At 45.4% G+C, this 19,769-nt stretch overlaps 2 protein-coding genes across 2 annotated transcripts; both read left to right on the forward strand.

Moving 5' to 3' along the window:
* Positions 1-1,093: 1,093 nt before the first annotated feature.
* LOC134073161 (tetratricopeptide repeat protein 39C-like) lies at positions 1,094-11,665 on the forward strand. Its single transcript, XM_062530147.1, has 14 exons — positions 1,094-1,536; positions 4,204-4,252; positions 5,138-5,266; positions 5,905-6,019; positions 6,380-6,779; positions 7,547-7,715; positions 7,891-7,984; positions 8,080-8,187; positions 8,610-8,719; positions 8,963-9,086; positions 9,240-9,337; positions 9,543-9,647; positions 9,803-9,841; positions 10,173-11,665. The coding sequence occupies exons 1-14, from the start codon at positions 1,397-1,399 to the stop codon at positions 10,260-10,262; spliced, it is 1,770 nt and encodes a 589-aa protein (XP_062386131.1). The 5' UTR covers positions 1,094-1,396; the 3' UTR covers positions 10,263-11,665.
* Positions 11,666-12,928: 1,263 nt separating this feature from the next.
* LOC134102640 (uncharacterized) lies at positions 12,929-17,192 on the forward strand. The gene is made up of 5 exons (XM_062556816.1): positions 12,929-13,119; positions 13,219-13,281; positions 13,613-16,243; positions 16,421-16,963; positions 17,065-17,192. The coding sequence occupies exons 1-5, from the start codon at positions 12,972-12,974 to the stop codon at positions 17,088-17,090; spliced, it is 3,411 nt and encodes a 1,136-aa protein (XP_062412800.1). The 5' UTR covers positions 12,929-12,971; the 3' UTR covers positions 17,091-17,192.
* The last annotated feature ends 2,577 nt before the right edge of the window (positions 17,193-19,769 follow it).

Raw genomic sequence — 19,769 nt, forward strand, 5'->3', positions numbered from 1 at the left:
GTGGTATTTTGTGAAATGGATAACACTAACAAAGAGACAATGCTTATCACCCCCCTACCACTGCCTTGGACATCAGTGCTCTGTAGTGACCTGGCATTCTTTGTCATCTATCTAATCTGCCCAATGCATTTCCAAGAACTGTCCATTGATAATGAGCCATGAAACAAAATAAATGACTTTGGGGCCAACTTTAATGATGGAGCAGTAGCCTAGGCCTACTTGGCAGACATCGAAATACCGCCCTATGCCATGGCATGAAATGTGATTCACATTAGACAAAGTCTAGTGAGTGAGAGTGAAGGACATGAGAACCTTGGATGTGCACACTTAGTCAAGGGAATGCTCAGACACCGGATATGACTGCAGAACTGAGTCGGATCAGGCCAAAGGCCCATTCATTGTTGGCCGGCATAAGGGTCTCTTTTTTATTAATATTATTATTACAGTTCTACTTTAGAAATAGAAGTGGGTTTATGGTGCTCCACAGTGTTCTGCGGGAAGTTGTGCACACTGCCACATGACAACAGGAATAGGCTACTCACAGGTGGAAAAGGGAACCGTCTACTGTCTACTACAGCTAGTGGAATGCTAGCCTAGTAAAACCAGACTCATTCATTTCTCTGAAGCTAGTGGAATGCATAGGACTGGGGTGCAAGTTGAAGCAACATTGATTTCCCCACTAGAGTGCACTAGCACTTTCCAAATCAAACTTAGGCCTGTGCCAACATTTTGACAGATGCGATTTGATATTATAAGATGTAAATCTATATCATGCCTGATAAGCTATTCTGTTTTTTCAACATTGTAGGCTACAACACTTTTAGGCTTTTTAAAAAAAATATTGCGCACACGTCGATTGATTGTCTTACAGGCTCAAGCGTAATGATAGCCTATTATTTAAAAATACATGACTCGAACATCATGTAGCCTATTTTTGTTTGTATTCATATAGGCCTAGGCTACATTGACGTACGCGGTTTTAATTGGTTTCATAAATGTTTCATGAATGTTTTAACTGCCTGCGTGTGCTCATTGGCTAGAGTCACGATAGGGGAAATGTCGTAATTGACAGGTCTCTTGCCCCACACTTCGAATTCCTGCATGTGAATGTAGGCTAGCTGTGCGCAGTATGCGTGGGGTGGTTTCTTCCATCTCGGGAGAATATGTCTATGATGTTAAATAACCGTGAAATACCGACTTATAATATGTATTTGCCGTTCGTGTCGTGAAGAACAACAAGGTTTGCAGTTACAGTCTAGTTGCAGAGCCGTCGTCTGGGTGGGCAATCGCTCGAGCTCAGGAAATTCGTTGGCTGCTGACTGCCGCATTTGGATTGCTAAGCCAGCAGTTTGGGGAAGAATTGTATCTTTACGCTATTCAACTCAGACGATCAACCATGGCTGGCCCCGAAGCTGCCAAACAAGAGGTTGATAACAACACAGAGCAAATTGACGACGCAGAGTTGGCACTGCAAGGAATAAACATGCTTTTGAACAATGGCTTTAGAGAGAGCGATGAGCTGTTTCGAAAATACAGGTAGGTACAGGCTTTGCTAGACATTACAAAAGTGTATTCAGTTTGATTTCGTTTTGTTAGCAATATATCGCCCTCTGATTGCAGTATGTGAATGTGTTTATTAGGCTACTGAGGAACCCCATTTAAGAAACTTTTCATACAGACAATCAGGACGTCAACTGACACAACTACCTGGGTCGATTGTTCCGAACTATTCTGGACACTTTCTCTACTAAACTATCTCAAATAGATCACCTGTGGCGTTTAGTGTGGCAGCTTGTAGGCCTGGAACGTTGATACTTCAGTGATACATTGCTGCAAACAATATGGCAACGTTTTGTAACTGTAATATATTTGACATATTGGATCCCCACGACTTTACTTCCGTATTATTGAACGCTCAGGTCAACGCAGCCTTACAATGTTTGCTTAACACCTTAAGATTGTGTGTGTAGGATTGGTCGTGGCTAAACTTGACGCGACCCTCCCAAGAACTTCGAGGGGAGTTCAGTCAACACTCTGACATAGCACGCCGTCGTCCAAATGTTTCGCTGTTTGTGTGTGATGCAGGGTGAGCGCATTAGGGAGTTGCCTGTCGTAGCAGTATCAGTCAAGCGTATGAAACTGTTCACTGTCAATACTTCACACTGTTCTGCTAAACACTCCCTCTGACTCAGTTCTTGGCAGTTGGAAAGGCGACATTACACAGGCAGATAACCCTCTAAACTTCTACACCATTGTAGCGAATGCTTTGTTTAGCTGTAATAGTTGGTGTGTAACATAGCCTACATTTGTTTCTGGAAGAAACTTAGCTATAAATTGCAATATGGTTTTGTATCATTCTGTAGGCCTGTATCTCTTCCTCTTTCCCCATTCATTGCGTTTAGTAGGCTATACTTTAGTGCCCTGTATGCAGAGAGTACTCTGCTGGAGTGTTGACTCTCTTCCCATTAGTATACACAGCATATTATTGTTATTGTACAAAAACGTGTTTTCATTCCTTGTCAGTCTAACATGGCCTACTTTGAATGATCATGTAAGTGTAGACTATATTTGTGTATCAGGTTAAAGTAGAGAAATTCAGTAAGTTGAAGAGTGTGTGTTTTCTATGGCCTGTTCTATGAGATGAGGTTCTACGTTCTCACCTTGATAGCAATGTCCAGCAGAAAATTACTCTGTCCATTCAATATCATATACAGTACATCTTATGAGGCCAAAACATCATATTCAGGATAGCTTGCCAGCCAATAATATACTTCTAGTTCTAGGCCTTCGACTAGCCTATCTATTTTTGCAAATTGCCTTTCAGGCATGAATGGTATTTTTAGTTATGTATGTGTCAAAGGGGATTTTCATAGCCTAATTAAACCTAGGCAGCTCTAATACTGTGTGGAATACCTCGATTGTTGAATTAAACCTGAGGCATATAGGCCTTGTGACTATAGACAGAGAATGTGAAAGACATAATGCAGAAAAAAGGTTAAATGATCGGGACACACATACAGTGACATAGCACTTAAACAAATCATAGGAACTGACAATTTCACTGCATTCTTTACAATTGTAATCATATGCATGAGATAAATAAACATCCTTGTAGAAATGCATGAGGTTAGTTGGTAATGGCAATATGGCAGTTGTCTACAGAATACATATCCCTCCCCTACACGGCCAAAATTCATCATTTGTTGTGATCCCCGCTGGAGCGAGGTTGGTGTCGCCTGATATAAATGCCCGATAAGTGCCCATAAAGCATTACAATATGGCCGCCGCCACATGGAGGAACTTGCCTAAGAGGACTTTGACTAGCCCACAAGTGTTTTGTTTAGGGCTGTGTATTGGCAAGTAGGACCTCACAACACGATACGTATCACGATACAATACATATTGCGATATACATGTATAACCAAACATAACTGGAAATACAGTGTTGCTGTGTACCACCTGGGTAGTGTAATATGTCGATCACATTATACTGATAATAAAAACATACCGGTATATCACAATAGTCAGCTGTATAGGCATTTTTGCAAAGCCTAATGCTTTAATGAAAAAAAAAAAAAGATATTTAGTGCCAGTGGCGATACAGTATATCGATATTTCGATACCGAAAGCACAGCCCTACTTTTACTACATGTCAACACGTTTGATTTGTGATGGTGGATTGGACTGGATGCTCCTGCTCGGAGACAGACATGAATGTGTTAATGGACAGACGAACTGACAGTCTGCCATGCTAAAAATAGGATCACTTTTGTTAGATCATGCATTTTCCCGATTCCCTTGCTCCAACACACACACACACACACACACACACACACACACACACTCTGTTTGTGAATATCTTTTAGAGCGGGTCTTATGGAAGAATCATGGCACAGAGCCTGCTTGCGACTCCATTTAGTGATGTGTGTTCCCTATCGGTATCATGATTGAAAATGCCACATACGTAAAGGCATACGATTTTTTTTTACATAAATTTGAAGAATCTTAATCTTAAATGTGAAGAATTTCAGTTATTTGTTTTGTTTATGTAATTCCAATTGTTTATTCTAATCCCTAATGTATATAGGTTTATTATGTTTATTTACCTTTTTTGTCATTATATAGCAGTCATTGCTGATATGACATTAGACAAACACTACTGCTACTTCTACTCATGGCTGAATACTTGTTTATGTTTGTCAGAAACTACAGTCCCTTGATGAGTTTTGGCGCCAGCTTTGTGAGCTTCTTGGTAAGTGAAGAAGTCGTCTGTTTCCCCACAACAGGCTATTCTTGTGCACAATGGAATAATTCATCCATCATTATGGTTATTCAAATTCATGTCTGGAAATAACTGTGGGAGAGAAAGAGAATTTTCATGTTTGTCTGTGTGGTCTTTTAGTCTACAAAGTAGCAGTGTGTAGGACGTAGGGTATTTTCTGTATGACATTTGCTGTGTTGAAGCCACCGGTCACTTCATTTCACAATTTCTCGTAATGACCTCAAGTGTGGACAGGTTTACACACCACTTGTATCTCTATACTTGTGCACAACAGTCTTAGTCTTAGTCTTAGTCTTCTTAGCCTTGATAATTGCAGTGACCATGGAGACGGAATGCAGGGTAGAGTACGGCACTGGGCCTCTCATCGGGCTCACTGCCACGGGTCCGCTGGTCACCCCTGCTGCTGGCCCACATACTGTAGGTGGCGCTCGGCTAATGAATTATACACAAAGGTGAAGCTCAGCTGGCAGCCGCCACTCCTCCACTCCAGAGTGCTCCTCAGCTCAGAGTTGTGTTGGGCACGCTTAGTAGAATGTACATGACTTAAGGTTATTACATCAAATCCAGGGTGTGTCTTGGGTGTCATTGTAAAGACTTACGCATATTATATACCATTTGTCAGCATCTATAGATTATGTCAGTTGAGCTTAACAAAAGTAGCATAAAAATGAAACCTAGATAATTTTAAATTGGAGAATGATGATTTTCTCTGCCACCTTCATGTGCGATTCTGATGTGCTCGTTGTCAACGATCAGGCTACACAGAGATCATTCTGGTTATGAGTGCTTTGTTGTTGCCGTCTGGAATTTGACTGACAAATCCAGTGAAATCTTCCTCGGTGTGTTGCTGTGCAGAATGCCATGATGACGTTCGAGGAGGAGAAGATGCAGCTGGCCTGCGAGCACCTCCGCGGCACCGAGAGGCTGTGCGAGAGCGAGAACGCCGGCGTCATCGAGACCATCAAGAACAAGATCAAGAGGAGTGTGAGTGGTAGTAGTACCCCCTCTCTCCTGCCTGTGGAGCCTGCGCAGCTGTCACATTTTAATTAAGTGTACACAACACATAATTAAGAGAAAAGGCAAAACAAAATCGATGCCAGTTGAATATTGTACTAAAATGTCAGTTTGTTTTGCAGATAATGTCTGCCTAGTTCAGATAATGTGTACCCAGTTCAGATAATAAGTGCCCATTTCAGATAATGCGTGCCTGGTTCAGATAATGCGTGCCTGGTTCAGATAATGCATGCCTAGTTCCTCTGAAAATTGACCCTCTCTTAACACAGAGTAACAAATGAGACAAGGTAGGTTGCTAAAGGAGAAGTCACTGTTTAGGGAAGTGGGACACGATGCCCCATGATGTGTGGATGTACCAAAGGCCTGTTACTGTGTTACTGTGGAGGATGTGGCCTGTCATTGGTGGATCCAAGCAAATGTTTGTGCTGACTGGGATGATCTACCGCACACACTCACATTTCTATGCTGAGCTCAGCTCATTTTCACTCTCTCTCTTTCTTTCTCTCTCTCTCTCTCTCTCTCTCTTTCTTTCTTTCTTTCTTTCTTTCTTTCTTTTTCTCTTTCTCTCTCTCTGTCTGACTCCTCTTTCTGTCTCTGTGTGTGTGCAGATGGACTCCCAGAGATCGGAGCTGGCTGTGGTGGAGCGCCTTCAGAGGCAGATCATTGTGGCCGACTGCCAAGTGTATCTGGCGGTTCTCTCCTTCGTCAAACAGGAGCTGTCTTGTGAGTGAGCCCACTTCTGCTTTCTTTGTTTCCGACTCTCTCGTTAGATGACTCTATTTCTGGACTCAGTAGGGTGTGAAAAACACTGGGAAACCTACAGCTCCAACCGAGGGATCTCACAGCCCACTTTTCATGAGACTGCTCTTCCACAAGTGAGAGTGGGGAAGGTTGTCAGGCACTTTGTGAAGTTCCATCTGTGCTTCAGCAGTACTGCCACATTTTGTAGATACAGGAATCAAATGGGCTAGTTACCGTATAAAACCGTTTTGATAGTGTATGTAAGCTGCCTGGTGGTCCTCCATCCCTCGGTGTGTCTAAAATCCTCTCCTCGCTTCTCCTTTCCCCCTCACATCCACCCAGCGTACATCAAAGGAGGCTGGATCCTCCGTAAGGCCTGGAAGATGTACAACAAGTGCCACAGTGACATCAGCCAGCTCCAGGAGACCTGCCAGAGGAGGTCCTCCGGCCAGCAGGGGGCCTCGCCCTCCGCCTCCTCATCCCCCTCGTCCTCGCCTCCGTCCTCCTCCTCCACCGATCCCCAGGCGCAGAGGCCCCCGGGCGGGGTGAGCGCCGAGGCCCTGGACCGTCTGAAGGGCTCGGTCAGCTTCGGCTACGGGCTCTTCCACCTGTGCATCTCCATGGTGCCGCCCCACCTGCTGAAGATCATCAACCTGCTGGGTTTCCCCGGGGACCGGCACCAGGGGCTGTCCTCGCTCACGTATGCCAGTGAAAGTAAGGACATGAAGGCCCCTCTTGCTACGTGAGTAGGTGTGACGAATCACCATGCAGTGGCTCCTGCCACTAAAAGAGCGCAAATGTCTTAAAACGCTTAAGGTGTGTCTTAGTTTCAGCGATGTGTCAGTGCAATTGTTAGTGTCAACACAGAACTGACTCATTAATCCTATTTGATTTAAGGAGCAGAAAAGCAAGGGACTTTTAATTGTCTTTTAAATTTGTGTTTAAAGCTTGTTACGTAACTTCTATACAGAAACGTCCTGTTGAAGTAAGCAACCGTACCACCCACGTTATAGGGAACTTGTCATGCAGGTTCTGTTTGTGTAGTGGCATTAACAGCGACTGCATTGTTACGGTAAGCTGTGTGGTGGTGAGGAGCAGGAGTTTGCCTGAGCTCAATGGAGTGCCTTCTGCTCAGAGCTGCAGCATTAAAACCGAAGTGCTCGGGACATGCAGACATAGTCAGGTTTCATGCCTTCTTAGTTTACAGCAAGAAATAATAGCTTTAGGGCACAGGGAAACGGGAAACAGTTTGAACTTTTACTTTCGCTGTGCAGTTCCAACACCGTGCACATTGCTTGCTGGATTGCTCATTTGTGTTGGTGTTTGTCTGTACAGTTCTGTTCATATCTGCTGTTCTTGTACAGTGGAACATTTTCATCATATCAGTCTACAATCTGTGTCGTCCTGCATGCGTTGCCTTGCTTGCTTCATGCTGTGTGCCCTCCTCCATCATGTGCTCCTGGTCACAGCAGTAGTGATATGAGTGTCCCTGCTCCTCTGCTGTTGCAGGCTGGCCCTCTTGTGGTACCACACGGTAGTGCAGCCCTTTTTCGCCCTGGATGGCACCGACACACAGACGGGGCTCCTGGAGGCCAAGGCCATTCTCCAGAGGAAGGAGGCCGTCTACCCCAACTCCTCCCTCTTCATGTTCTTCAAAGGCAGAGTACAGCGCCTGGAGGTACGGGTGCGATCGTCCGGTGACCTATAATGGGTCTATGTAGCCAGCTGGTTTTGGCACAGAGCCCACTGGAAGAGCTAACTGGAGTCGTAATGTATTGTGCAGATTTCTTAATTTGTTATCTTAAGATGGTATTTTCGCCGCATTGCGCCAACCCGTGTCGCTTGTCTTTCAGTGTGAGATCAACAGTGCCTTGACTTCTTTCAACAATGCCTTGGAGCTGGCCACAGACCAGAGAGAGATCCAGCACGTGTGTCTGTATGAGATTGGTGAGCGAGCTGAGAAATGCCATGACACTGTGCTTCTCACTGTCCAGCAAATTCGACGTGGTCCACAACACAGGCCTGTGGTTTCTCTGTTCCAGGGTGGTGCAGCATGATTGAACTGCGCTTTGCCGACGCCTACAAAGCCTTCGACCGGCTGAGGACAGAGTCTCGCTGGTCCCAGTGCTACTACGCCTACTTGACGGGAGGTGAGTGTCCTGCACCAACGCAATCCACACTTGTCTGTCTTAGGAAGTGTGTGTGTGTGTGTGTGTGTGTGTGTGTGTGTGTGTGTGTGTGTGTGTGTGTGTGTGTGTGTGTGTGTGTGTGTGTGTGTGTGTGTGTGTGTGTGTGTGTGTGTGTGTGTGTGTGTGTGTGTGTGTGTGTGTGTGTGTGTGTGTGTGTGTGTGTGTGTGTGTGTGTGTGTGTGTGTGTGTGTGTGTGTGTGTGTGTGTGTGTGTGTGTGTGTGTGTGTGTGTGTGTGTGTGTCATCATGTATGACTACAAACACTAACTTCTAGAGTTATGTAGAATGTGCGGATTATGCTGGATGTGCGTCTGCCTGTGTTGTCCATGCTGAAGTACTGTTGTCCATCACACTCCTTCCTCCTGCCTGTGTGGCTGTGTGCAGTGTGTCAAGGCGCTGCCGGGGACCTGGATGGGTCAGCAAAGGTGTTCAAGGACATCCAGAAGCTCTCCAAGAGGAAAAACAATCAGATTGAGCTCTTCTCCATTAGGAAGGTAAGTTAATCAAGCAATATGCAGCTGTGATCGTATTGTTTGTGAGGATGTCTTTAGTGCGCATGAACTTCAGCATGTACTGCGTGTGTGTGTGTGTGTGTGTGTGTGTGTGTGTGTGTGTGTGTGTGTGTGTGTGTGTGTGTGTGTGTGTGTGTGTGTGTGTGTGTGTGTGTGTGTGTGTGTGTGTGTGTGTGTGTGTGTGTGTGTGTGTGTGTGTGTGTGTGTGTGTGTGTGTGTGTGTAGGCAGAGCACCTGAGGAAGCAGACTCCCACCAAAGAGCACTGCACGCTGGCTGTGATCGAGGTGCTGTACCTGTGGAAGGCGCTGGCTAACAGCTCTACCTGCAAGCTTGAGCACATGAGCCAAGGTACTGCGTTGCCCTTGGCACCCCAAACACATGGCCAGCAGGGCGCCACCACAGTCTGAACTCTACACATTTTATTCACCCCAAATCGATAATTTTACATTCCTGAATGTACTGTAAGATGACACCTGTTCTTTTTCCTTCTTCTTTTTTTAGTCCTAAAGGACATAGAGGATGCCTCATGTGCAGGTCTCAAGAATTTACTTCTTGGAGCCATACATAAATGTCTGGGAAATGCGAAAGAAGCAATCCAGGTAACACACTAGCTACTCTGTGTGTACTACAGTACTTGCAGTGGGAGTTTAGATTCAAGGATCATAGATTCAGTGTCTGCGAATTTGGCGGGTCATCAGTGCTGAATCCTTGTGAGGCCTCTGAGGCACTGTTAAGCCCTGGATTTGTGTGCCAGATGAATGAATTGAGTGAACTGATTTGAGTATGTGTGTACATTGTCTCTAGTGCTTTCATCTGGCGGCCAGAGATGAAGAAGGCCGACTCACTAACTCCTACGTGCAGCCCTACTCCTGCTATGAGTTAGGATGTGTACTCCTCGACAACCCTGAGGTGTGTGTGTGTGTGTGTGTGCGTGTGCGTGTGCGTGTGCGTGTGCGTGTGCGCGTGCGTTCACTGTGATTGAGTGCAAACTGAGTGTCTGAATAACCACTTCTCATGACTTGTGTGTTTTGTGTCGACATTTGTGTTTATATGCCCCTCTCCAGTCTTCAGCAAAGGGCAGGGGTCTTTTACTGCAGGCCAAGGTAATTATTTTGCAGTCATTTGGTACTGAATTTATGTTCAAGCGCAGTTAGTCATGCTGGGGCACTTTTATACTCAGCCTTTGAGAAAAGAAACTGAACTGCCATGAAATACATACAGTTTAGTAAAGCTTTTGTTGTTCAAGCTTAACAAGGTGTGTGTGTGTGTGTGTGTGTGTGTGTGTGTGTGTGTGTGTGTGTGTGTGTGTGTGTGTGTGTGTGTGTGTGTGTGTGTGTGTGTGTGTGTGTGTGTGTGTGTGTGTGTGTGTGTGTGTGTGTGTGTGTGTGTGTGTGTGTGTGTGTGTGTGTGTGTGTGTGTGTGTTCATTCTGTAGGAGGACTATGCTGGCTATGATTTTGAGAACCGCCTCCATGTGCGCATCCACTCCGCGCTGGCCTCGATCAAGGAGGTTGTCCCCCAGTGACCCCTGACCCCAGCCTGACCCCCGCCCCCCCCACCCCGTCCAGTGTGGCTCCTCAGCTCCATGGAGTTGACCTCCTAGATGTGACCGCTGTGGAACTCAACACAGCCATACAGGCACTTAGTGGGCATGTGCCAATGCTGAGCGAGTAATGCATACTAATCACCCAAAGGACTGGCAAGTGAACGATGGACCTCCATCTTCAAAGAAACTGTGTTGTACAGATGAACTGTCTGTTTTATAAGTTGCAGTAGATTTGCCCAAATCTCATTCCCTTGCAATTTTTATTTAACAGCTCTGAATGTTCATATATGTGCCACTAAGTCACTTTATTTTGCCTTTTAATAGACTTTATTTATTATCTTTTCCAAAAAAAAAAAAAATAGCCTGCATTATTGCCAGGTGAACTGTAAAGCAATTTGTTTCACAGGGTTTGCATTATTTTTACAGAGAAAATTAATGTAAGGGAATGTTAGCAGAGCACTGTATTACATTACATATTATCAGAACGTACACATCCAGGAGCCTGTGCGTGTGCGCGCGTGTGTGTGTTTCTTTGGCAAATACGGTATGAATTCTGTTGGGGGAAATGCATAATGGATGGTAGGGAAGCACGAGAATGTGTACTGTAGGTACGTGTTTTATTCTAATGTCTACAATTTGGGTGTAGTATCGATATATCAGTGGTGAGTTTCAAATGTACACAGGATAAGGAGGTGTGGAGGGATTTTATTAACCTCAGGTAAGAGAAATTTCTTGAAACTGTTCATATTTCTAATCCATTGTCCTAGTTTGAGATGAATGTTAGTCAACATAAAGGTGGTTGCCTGTACAAAGTTGTAGCGAAAGCCATTTGCAGGTGTTAAATTAATAATTTGTTGTCTTTTTGTCCAGTGTTCAGAAGATTTGCTTAAGGGTTTATTGTGGTAATGAACAGTGCTGATAACATTGTGAATTTGGTGGGGAAATGTGGTACAGTACACAAATAATGGTGAGTTACAGGCACTAGGCCGATAAGTCATGCCATAAGACTTCTGCTAAAAACTCCAGTAAAGAGCCATTTATACATTGCCATTAATCCAACAAATAGTGTTTACACATTTCCTAAATTAGATATTCCATAAAATGGATTTTAGGCCTTAGTTGCAGCCATCAAAACTAAAGACGACAGTTGCGAGACAATCATTGTCTTATCATGTGATTGCATAATTTACTTTTTGATTTATTTGGGCTCCTGATATGTTAATGGGTCATTAAAGAAAGATGGGCCTATGGCTCAAAATGTAGGCCTACTGTATGGATCAAACTCTGGCAATGTATGTTTAAGATTGTTCTCCTGGAAAACTTCCTGTGTCAGTATCATCTGTCAAAGACTACTGTTTTAACAATAAATTGTTTTTAAAAAGCTTGTTGAGTTTGTCATAATGTAGCCACTGGTGCTATTTTTGTAGTTGAGAGATTTGCAAGTAAAAAACATGCTGTGTGGCCTAAGAGATTTGTGCCCTATGTGCAGTTCCTGCGTAGTTAAAGGCAACACTGTCTTTTCTAGGAATTGACGACACTGTTGAATAAATCAAATTACATGATTATATAGCTTGAGGTTTGAGCTTCCTTCAGAAAGACCAAAAAATCACTTTGCATGTAGAGGAGGTAGACAAAGATGTTTCAGATACACTTCAACATGTACTGTGGCCTAACACATGTTTTAAATGTGACTGCTATCTTTCATAGAAGCAGTAACTGAGAGTGACTGCCTATTGAGAAGCCTATTGCACATCCTATTGGACATCCTATCCATCCCATCCTATTGCCATTCTGGTCTGAACTTGAACACGTCAAATTCCAATAAAAAAAATGTCATGGATAAAGGCGCAGCAAACGAGATATTCTGGTCGTGGGCAAGCCAGGTGCATTTACTTGTCATACTGTATGCAGCAAGGATTTACATACACTGTAATGAAAAGGGGGTATTTCTGTTCCGCAAGAAATTGTAGATGAATGTAAGACCCTGCAAATTAGTTTAAAAGGCGTGTGGAAATGCCAGCTACATTTCCTCTGAATTTAGCGCTGTTGTCTGTGTAAAACGAAACTCCTTCTAAGTCTCTCGGCCTTTGCTTTGAGACAGCGAAGGCGTCTACCCTACTGTAGCAGCGTCAAAACGCCAGCATTTAGGTGGGAGATAGGCCTATTCTGCATGCTTGTTTTTAGCGCTCGACCTAATCCTCTTCCCGCACCACCCTCTGCACGGCATCATACAATTCCCGTAGAGATGCACCCTGCGAGAATGCTCTCAACAGCTGAGTAGAAGGTCCTCAGAATGGAGTGGGAGACCCTGAACTTCCTCAGCCGCTGGATTGCCATTTGCAAACTACAGCAATCATACTACTTTATTTAGGAGTGAGTTGTGGAATAGCCTAGTTTTTTTTTACATTTATTTATTTAGTATAGGCTATTAAGAAACTATCAGAAGTAAGACCTAAGAATTTCATTGTAACTGGTGACCAAAACCAACTTTGAACTTTTAACAACGTTTCATATTCGGTATTTATTTTCGTTGCAGACTATTATGACGCATCCCATGTCACAGTGGCCAGAACGTGACGTAATACCTAGGGATGGAATTATAACGCCCATGCTACAGGACATATCTCAGATGTGTTAACCTTACGGGCAGGACAGGTCTGCAGGCTCCAGTTCCACAAACCGGAGAAAATGTATACTCATCTGCGTAAAGTTCTGATTCCCAGTGGACTCAAACATATGCTCGAGGGATTCAGCAGAGCGGTGGTGAGATGCAAGCCGATTAGCATCCCACATTTTGCTGAAGAATATTTCAACGCTCTCCTGACCTTCAGAGCTGGTTCGTATAGTGTCACATAAGTCTAATCATATAATTCATCTTTCACTCCACTACAATGTCAATTTGAGTTAGAAGTTAACTTACTTTTTTTCCCTCCAGGGAACCCAAATTTGAGTTTTGATGAGCTTTTGAAGGAATTCCAGCGATCACAATTAGGTCTTTGTGAGTACTGCAAATCAGTTGTGTTGTTTAACAGACAATAACAAGGATACAAGGATGCGTATTTGTCACATGCATGTAAAGTAAATACTAAACTATATACTAAAGAAAAGAATGCTGTGAAATTGTCAGCTCCTTCGCCTGTTGCCAGGGGGTGAATGATGATGATGAGGTGTGTGTGTGTGTGTGTGTGTGTGTGTGTGTGTGTGTGTGTGTGTGTGTGTGTGTGTGTGTTAAATATAGCTCTTTTGTACCTGCTATAAGATCTTCTGCTTTTCAAGTTCAGCTACTGTAGATTATACAATTAAAAATAATGTCATTACTGTTTCCCCAGTGAATCTCAAAGGCACATCACTCCAATCAGTTCACCGTGTGGACTCTAAGGAATGGGAGGCAGGCCCTCTGCTGTATGAAGCCCGAATCAACCAGATTGGACCTGTTCCCATGTTCCCTGCTGCCGACTTAAATGAAGCTGCAAGCAAAGATGCACAGGAGCTCGCCAAAGCCCAGTTTCTCCGGTCAGAGAGTATTGAAGCTGAAATCGAGGAGAGTGAACTAGACGGGATCATTTCTGCCAATGTGGTCACTTTGTCACCGGGCCCGATTACCCGCGAGATGGCCATGGACCTGGCAGTGTTCCGCCGGAGGACGACCCCCAGCTCTGTCGTAAACAGCTGTGGCAGCAGCCCCACGGGCGACTGCAGCAACCAGGGCTCTCAGTGCGGCCAGGTCCGGTCAGCCCTGTTTGAGCGCGTGCCTCTGAGCGAGATTGGCGTGGACGTGAATGCGGTCCTCATCAAAACATCCATGCTTCCCAACGTGGCGCAGATCGTTGTCCAGTCCGAAGAAGTGCCTGAGATTATTGTGTTCCAAGCCGACAACATCGACATGACTGGCCGTAGGCCTGACTCTGCATTTGCCGCAATGGAGGCCGTCATGCCGAACAAACAGAACACTGGGACCACGGCACCAGCTCCTCTCACCCACTGCAGCCCTGACACCGGTGATGCCATGATGGCAAAGATGTTGGAGTCTGTGGAACTCGTTGCTCCCAGAAGTGTTGTGGAAAGCTCTGGGGATCAAGTGACTGCTGAAACAAAGATTGACTCTGCATCCCAGAAGAGTAGAGGCTCTGCTTCTCAGCGTAGCTCCCGATCAAATATTACCGCACCTGCTTTTTCCCAGGAAGAGCAAATAACAGCAGAAGTGAAGGAGTCTGCATCTCAGAAGAGTTCAGTGTCAAGCATTGCTTCTCAGCATAGCTCCCGATCAAATATTGCCGCACCTGCTATTTCCCGCGAAGAGCAAATAACAGCGGAAGTGGAGGCTGCATCTAAGAAGAGTTCAGCATCAAGCTTTGCCTCTCAGCATAGCTCCCGATCAAATATCGCTGCACCTGCTATTTCCCTCGAGAAGGAAATTACAGCGCAAGTGAAGGAGTCTGCATCTCAGAAGAGTTCAGCATCAAGCTTTGCCTCTCAGCGTAGCTCTCGATCAAATATCGCTGCACCTGCTGTTTCCCATGAGAAGGAAATTACAGCACAAGTGAAGGAGTCTGCATCTGAGAAGAGTTCAGCATCAAGCATTGCTTCTCAGCGTAGCTCTCGATCAAATATTGCCGCACCTGCTATTTCCCAGGAGGAGCAAGTAACAGCAGAAGTGAAGGAGTCTGCATCTCAGAAGAGTTCAGCATCAAGCATTGCTTCTCAGCGTAGCTCCCGATCAAATATTGCCGCACCTTCTATTTCACACGAGGAGCAAATTACAGCGGAAGTGAAAGAGTCTGCATCTCAGAAGAGTTCAGCGTCAAGCATTTCTGCACCTTCTGCTGCTGGCGAGAATCCAATCGTGAAGGAGGCCTCTGCCTGTGAGAGTAGTTTGGACTGTGCTGCTCAGAAGAGTTCGTTATCAAACACTGTTATTTCCGCCGTGTCTTTAGTGTGTGATGGTAAGACCACTGTCACAGATGTTGCAGATGCAGCTGAAGCAGTTGTCACCAAAGACAGTGCAGAAACCCTTGCAGTGCAGACAGACTCTGAATCACAGGAAGAGGAGGATCAATCAACTGAGGACGCTGTTTATGTTGTGTCTGTTGTTTTTGACGCAGAAGTCTCTGCATCAGACATGATAGGCGACACCTCAACCGAACTTCCTGCTTCTGAAGTCGCCATGGTAACCGCAGATGGAGCCCCTGGATCGCAGACGACCCTCCAGGAGAGTGTGATCTCCGGCCTTGCCATTCCAGATGTGCTGGAGGCAAATGCCGAGGAACCGTCCCCTTGCCTGGCGTGTAAGCCTGCTATGGCTGAAGGTAAAACCAGCCACTCTGATGTGGTGCTCCCACCCTTTGGGGCCGTGGAGGAACCCAGGGCCCCAATGCCCGCAGACGACCTGGTTTCAGCTGGAGCACACACCATCCAGATCACTAACTTAATGAACCCTTTGCCTGCGGACTGTGCCGTTGAAGAGGACAAGACGCCAGCTTCTGCTCAGGTAAACAGCGCTCCACCACTGGAAATCCGGGCACCCTACCTGGTGTATCTTCCTCTTCCAACGATGGAGATGCTGACCCCAGGCATGGTTCCCCAGGCCGTTGGCGAAGGCGAGGAGATCAAAGCCTCCCCGTACATGTGTATCCCCTTGATCACCAGAGACATACCCAACAGCCCCGGCTTTGTGGGGGCCACAACCCCTCAGCTGTCGAGGACAGGGAGCTTCGCCGGCACGTTTGTTCCATTCATCGAGGCCCCGAAGGCCCAAAACTTCACACAGCCCTCCAGGCCTGCCTCCCAGGGGCACATGGGATTCTCTAAGGTGCGTCGTCCCCTCAGTAACTGCCCAGCGGGAGTTTCCATGGCAGCAGAAGCCGCAGCTCACCCCTCGCCATCTTTACAGCATCAAGCAGGCGCAGGTGTCACAAACAATGGACAACAGCCTCACGTCTCCTGTTGCAGTTGTGGCACACGTAAGTCCGAGTTCAGTTGATAGATTATAGATTGAATTATTAATAATATAATTGATGATTTTATTATTATATTAGTCATGCAAGGATGCAGTCCTCTATGTAAACAGACTTCTGAAAAAATTGTAGTTTGTTATTTAAGCTAATGTGTACTAATGAATGTCTCTTTGCTGTGTTTAGTGCACAGTAGGCCCTGTGAGCCAATGGTGGCCAGTGCCTGTCCAGGTGTAGGGTCAGCCAGCCACTGGAGGCTGTGCCACCTGACTCATCCTGGTGCCCAGGGCGGGCACCCGCTCGCCTGCCCCTACCAGCCCTCGCCATCCATGTCCCAGTGCGGCCTGGAGCAGATCGCCAAGATCCCCATGTACCAGGACTGCGGCCTGTACTGCAGCTGCCACCACGCGGTCCGCGCCCGCTCCTCCTGCGGCAGCCTGCGCCCTCACCACATGGCCGAGACCGCCTGCTCGGGGCACAACCTGGGCCGCGTGGCACCGCGCCAGGGCTGCTCGTCCGAGCACGTCGTCCACAGCCACAACGTGATGCCCAGCGCCACCGACCGCCGTTACTCTTGCTGCTACCCGCCACGCCACAGCTCGCTCGTCATGTGTGACCACCAGGAGGCGATGAACCAAGGCGGGCACTGCGGAGGCGGCTGCGGGCTGACCAAGGCCACCACCATGCCAAGCTGCTCACACCACAGCGCAGCCACAGAGACCTGCCACGGTATGATGGGAAAAATCAAATAATGTGATGTAGCTATATTGTACAGGTCTAGATTCTGTGTAAGGGCTGTGAATTGACATATTTTTGCTTTGTCATGACAGACTACAGGATCAATTACAACCTCTAGACATGCTGTGGAAGCTGGCACATACTTTGAACACACATGGAAAAGTCCCTAACTTTTGATTCAGAAAGCAAATTTGCAAAATAAAAATAATGAGCATTAAAATGTCTGTTTATTTTGTGAGCCATCTTCTAATTACACTGGTATATTTCTACATCTCTTTAGTACAAGATACTGAGAATGTAAACACCACATTATGGAAATGTGACATATTTCCAAAGGCTATCTAAGGCTAATTTAAAGGGATACTCCACCATTTTGGGAATTACACTCATTTTTCACCTCCCCTTCACCTCCCCTTAGTTAAACAATTGATTCTCCAGTTCATCCAGCTGTTCTCTGAGTCTGGCGATACCACTTTTAGCTCCAGCCTAGCATAGATCATTGAATCTGATTAGACCATTAGCATCTCACCTGCTAGCATCATATTTAAAAGTGACTTAGATTTTTGGTCATTTTCTTATTTAAAATGTGTCTTCTTAAGTTAGAAAGTAAAATCTGCTACTACACCATTGATGTGTGCACTTGTTTACAGGCCTCCAAAATCAGATAACCATTTCATAGAATGCTCAGACTTTCTTTGTCATTGCACAACATCCTTTGACCATTTGTTGATTTTGGGTGATTTTTAATATTCATGTTTGTTTCCCAGGTAAACCCTTGGTTAGTGAGTTTTGCCATGTAATGGGGTCGTTCGGGCTCCAGGACATTAATCAGGCGACCCATGTTCATGGACACACCCTTTATCTGATTTTATCCTATGGGGTTTCTGTTGATAACATGCATCCTTCTCTGACCATATGCCTATTGTGTTCAATGTTAAGCTATTGAACTCACTGTACAGCAAGATCTTCTGACCACTGCTTTCATCATATTAACTCTTTGCAAACACGTACTACAAATGAAAGTCACTTGGGAAATACTATCACTGTCCAGGATCTCCTCTTGAGCTCTGGTAAGTTAATGTCCTTCTTCAAAGCATCTTGCTCAGCTATCCTTGTAACTGTGGCCCCTCTTGGACTCAGCCACCCTAATTTTGAATTTCAACAGTGGCTTGATGATCCACCTGGCATCTCAGGCAGGTTTATTGAAGAGCTCAGTGTAAGTGGGGAAAAAGATCACCTCCTAGTCATTCTAAAAATATTCAGAAATTCCCTGGCCAGTTTCCAAGTTGCAGCTGAAAAAGTCGGGGCTACGCATTTCTCCGATATTATAGGCAAACATTCCCATCAACCTAGAATTTTATTTAATACCATAAACTCAATTGTTAACCCCCACGTCTTTCCAGAGGTTGTGGCATCCACCAATAGCTGTGAAGAGTTCTTGAAGTTTTTTTACTGAGAAAATTGACCACATCAGACCACAGTTCACAACTGTTGTATCTGACACCTCACCCCATTTCACCATTGCTACATCTTCTTCTGACCAATTCTTAGCAGTGTCCTACATTGAACTACGGGACATTGTAAAGCACATCAAACCATCAACACCCAACTGTATCCCTTCACAGATTATCAAAGATGCTTTTGATGTTATTGGCCCCTCCATTCATTTTATTCTTAACTCCTGCCTTGCAACCAGCACTGTTCCTACATGTTTCAAGCCCACAGTTGTCCAGCCTATGCTAAAGAAACATAATCTGGATGCAACATTATTCATAATATTAATATATTAATATTTGATCTCTAAACTGCCATTTATCTAAAAAATGTTGGAGAAGGTGGCGTGACACAGCTGCTTCCATACCTCAACTCAACGCTACAGTATGTATAGCACTTTGGTCAGTGTGAGCTATGTTTAAATGTGCTCTAAAAATAAATGTTACCTACTTACTTACTTACCTGTTCATGGCTCTAAAGGCATTGACAAGTTTACAGTCAACACTACTGTGATTGGTCTCATCAGCAACGATGATGAGACGGCCTACAGGGAGGAGATCCAGCACCATCCAGGCCATTCAGGACAACAATGAGGCGAAACATTTGCGGATATTTTTGCCCCTCAACAGAACCACGTCTTTATACGTGCACAATGCTCTTTGTAGATTACAGCTCAGCGTTCAATACAACCATCCCAGACATCCTCATCAGGAAGCTGTCTGACTTCTCCTCTCATATCTACTTTTGGATTATGGACTTTTTAACCAACCGGCCCCAATGTGTGAAGCTTGGCTCCCACAAATCCTCTACCCCATCTCTCAGCACTGGTTCTGCTCTGTGAGTCCTCTATTACACTCATTGTACACCCATGACTGTAACCCCTCCTACCCCAGCAACACCATCATGAAGTTTGCTGATGACACCACACTTGTCGGACTAATTTCAGGAGGAGACCTCTCAACACCGGGAAAGAACTAGTCAGAAAGTACAGTGCCGACCCCCTTGTTCTTGCCATCAATGGGGTCTCTGTGGAGAGTGTTCACAACTTCAAATTCCTCGGAGCCCTCATCTTGGACCGAGTCACATGGATGGACAACACCACGGCAGTGGTAAAGAAGGTACAACAAAGCCTGTATTTCCTCAGACTAGAACCTGAAATCGAACTGTCTGAGAAGCTGATGGAGCTCTTCTACCATTCCTCCAGAGAGAGCATCCTGTGTGACTGTGCGGTATGCTGGATGCTCTGCAGCAGACAAAAAAAGAATAGAGCGATCAACACAGCTCAGAAGATAATTGGTTGTTC

This window comes from Sardina pilchardus, chromosome 2 (assembly GCF_963854185.1).
Source record: "Sardina pilchardus chromosome 2, fSarPil1.1, whole genome shotgun sequence".
NCBI lineage: Eukaryota > Metazoa > Chordata > Actinopteri > Clupeiformes > Clupeidae > Sardina > Sardina pilchardus.

Bases quoted from the DNA above. Each gene is read 5' to 3' on its own strand.
- LOC134073161 (XM_062530147.1), top strand. From the start codon at position 1,397: ATGGCTGGCCCCGAAGCTGCCAAACAAGAGGTTGATAACAACACAGAG. The intron at 6,020-6,379 runs GTGAGTGAGCCC...ACATCCACCCAG, and splicing joins CGTCAAACAGGAGCTGTCTT to CGTACATCAAAGGAGGCTGG. The intron at 8,720-8,962 runs GTAAGTTAATCA...GTGTGTGTGTAG, and splicing joins AGCTCTTCTCCATTAGGAAG to GCAGAGCACCTGAGGAAGCA.
- LOC134102640 (XM_062556816.1), top strand. From the start codon at position 12,972: ATGTATACTCATCTGCGTAAAGTTCTGATTCCCAGTGGACTCAAACAT. The intron at 16,244-16,420 runs GTAAGTCCGAGT...TGCTGTGTTTAG, and splicing joins CTGTTGCAGTTGTGGCACAC to TGCACAGTAGGCCCTGTGAG. The intron at 16,964-17,064 runs GTATGATGGGAA...TTGTCATGACAG, and splicing joins AGCCACAGAGACCTGCCACG to ACTACAGGATCAATTACAAC.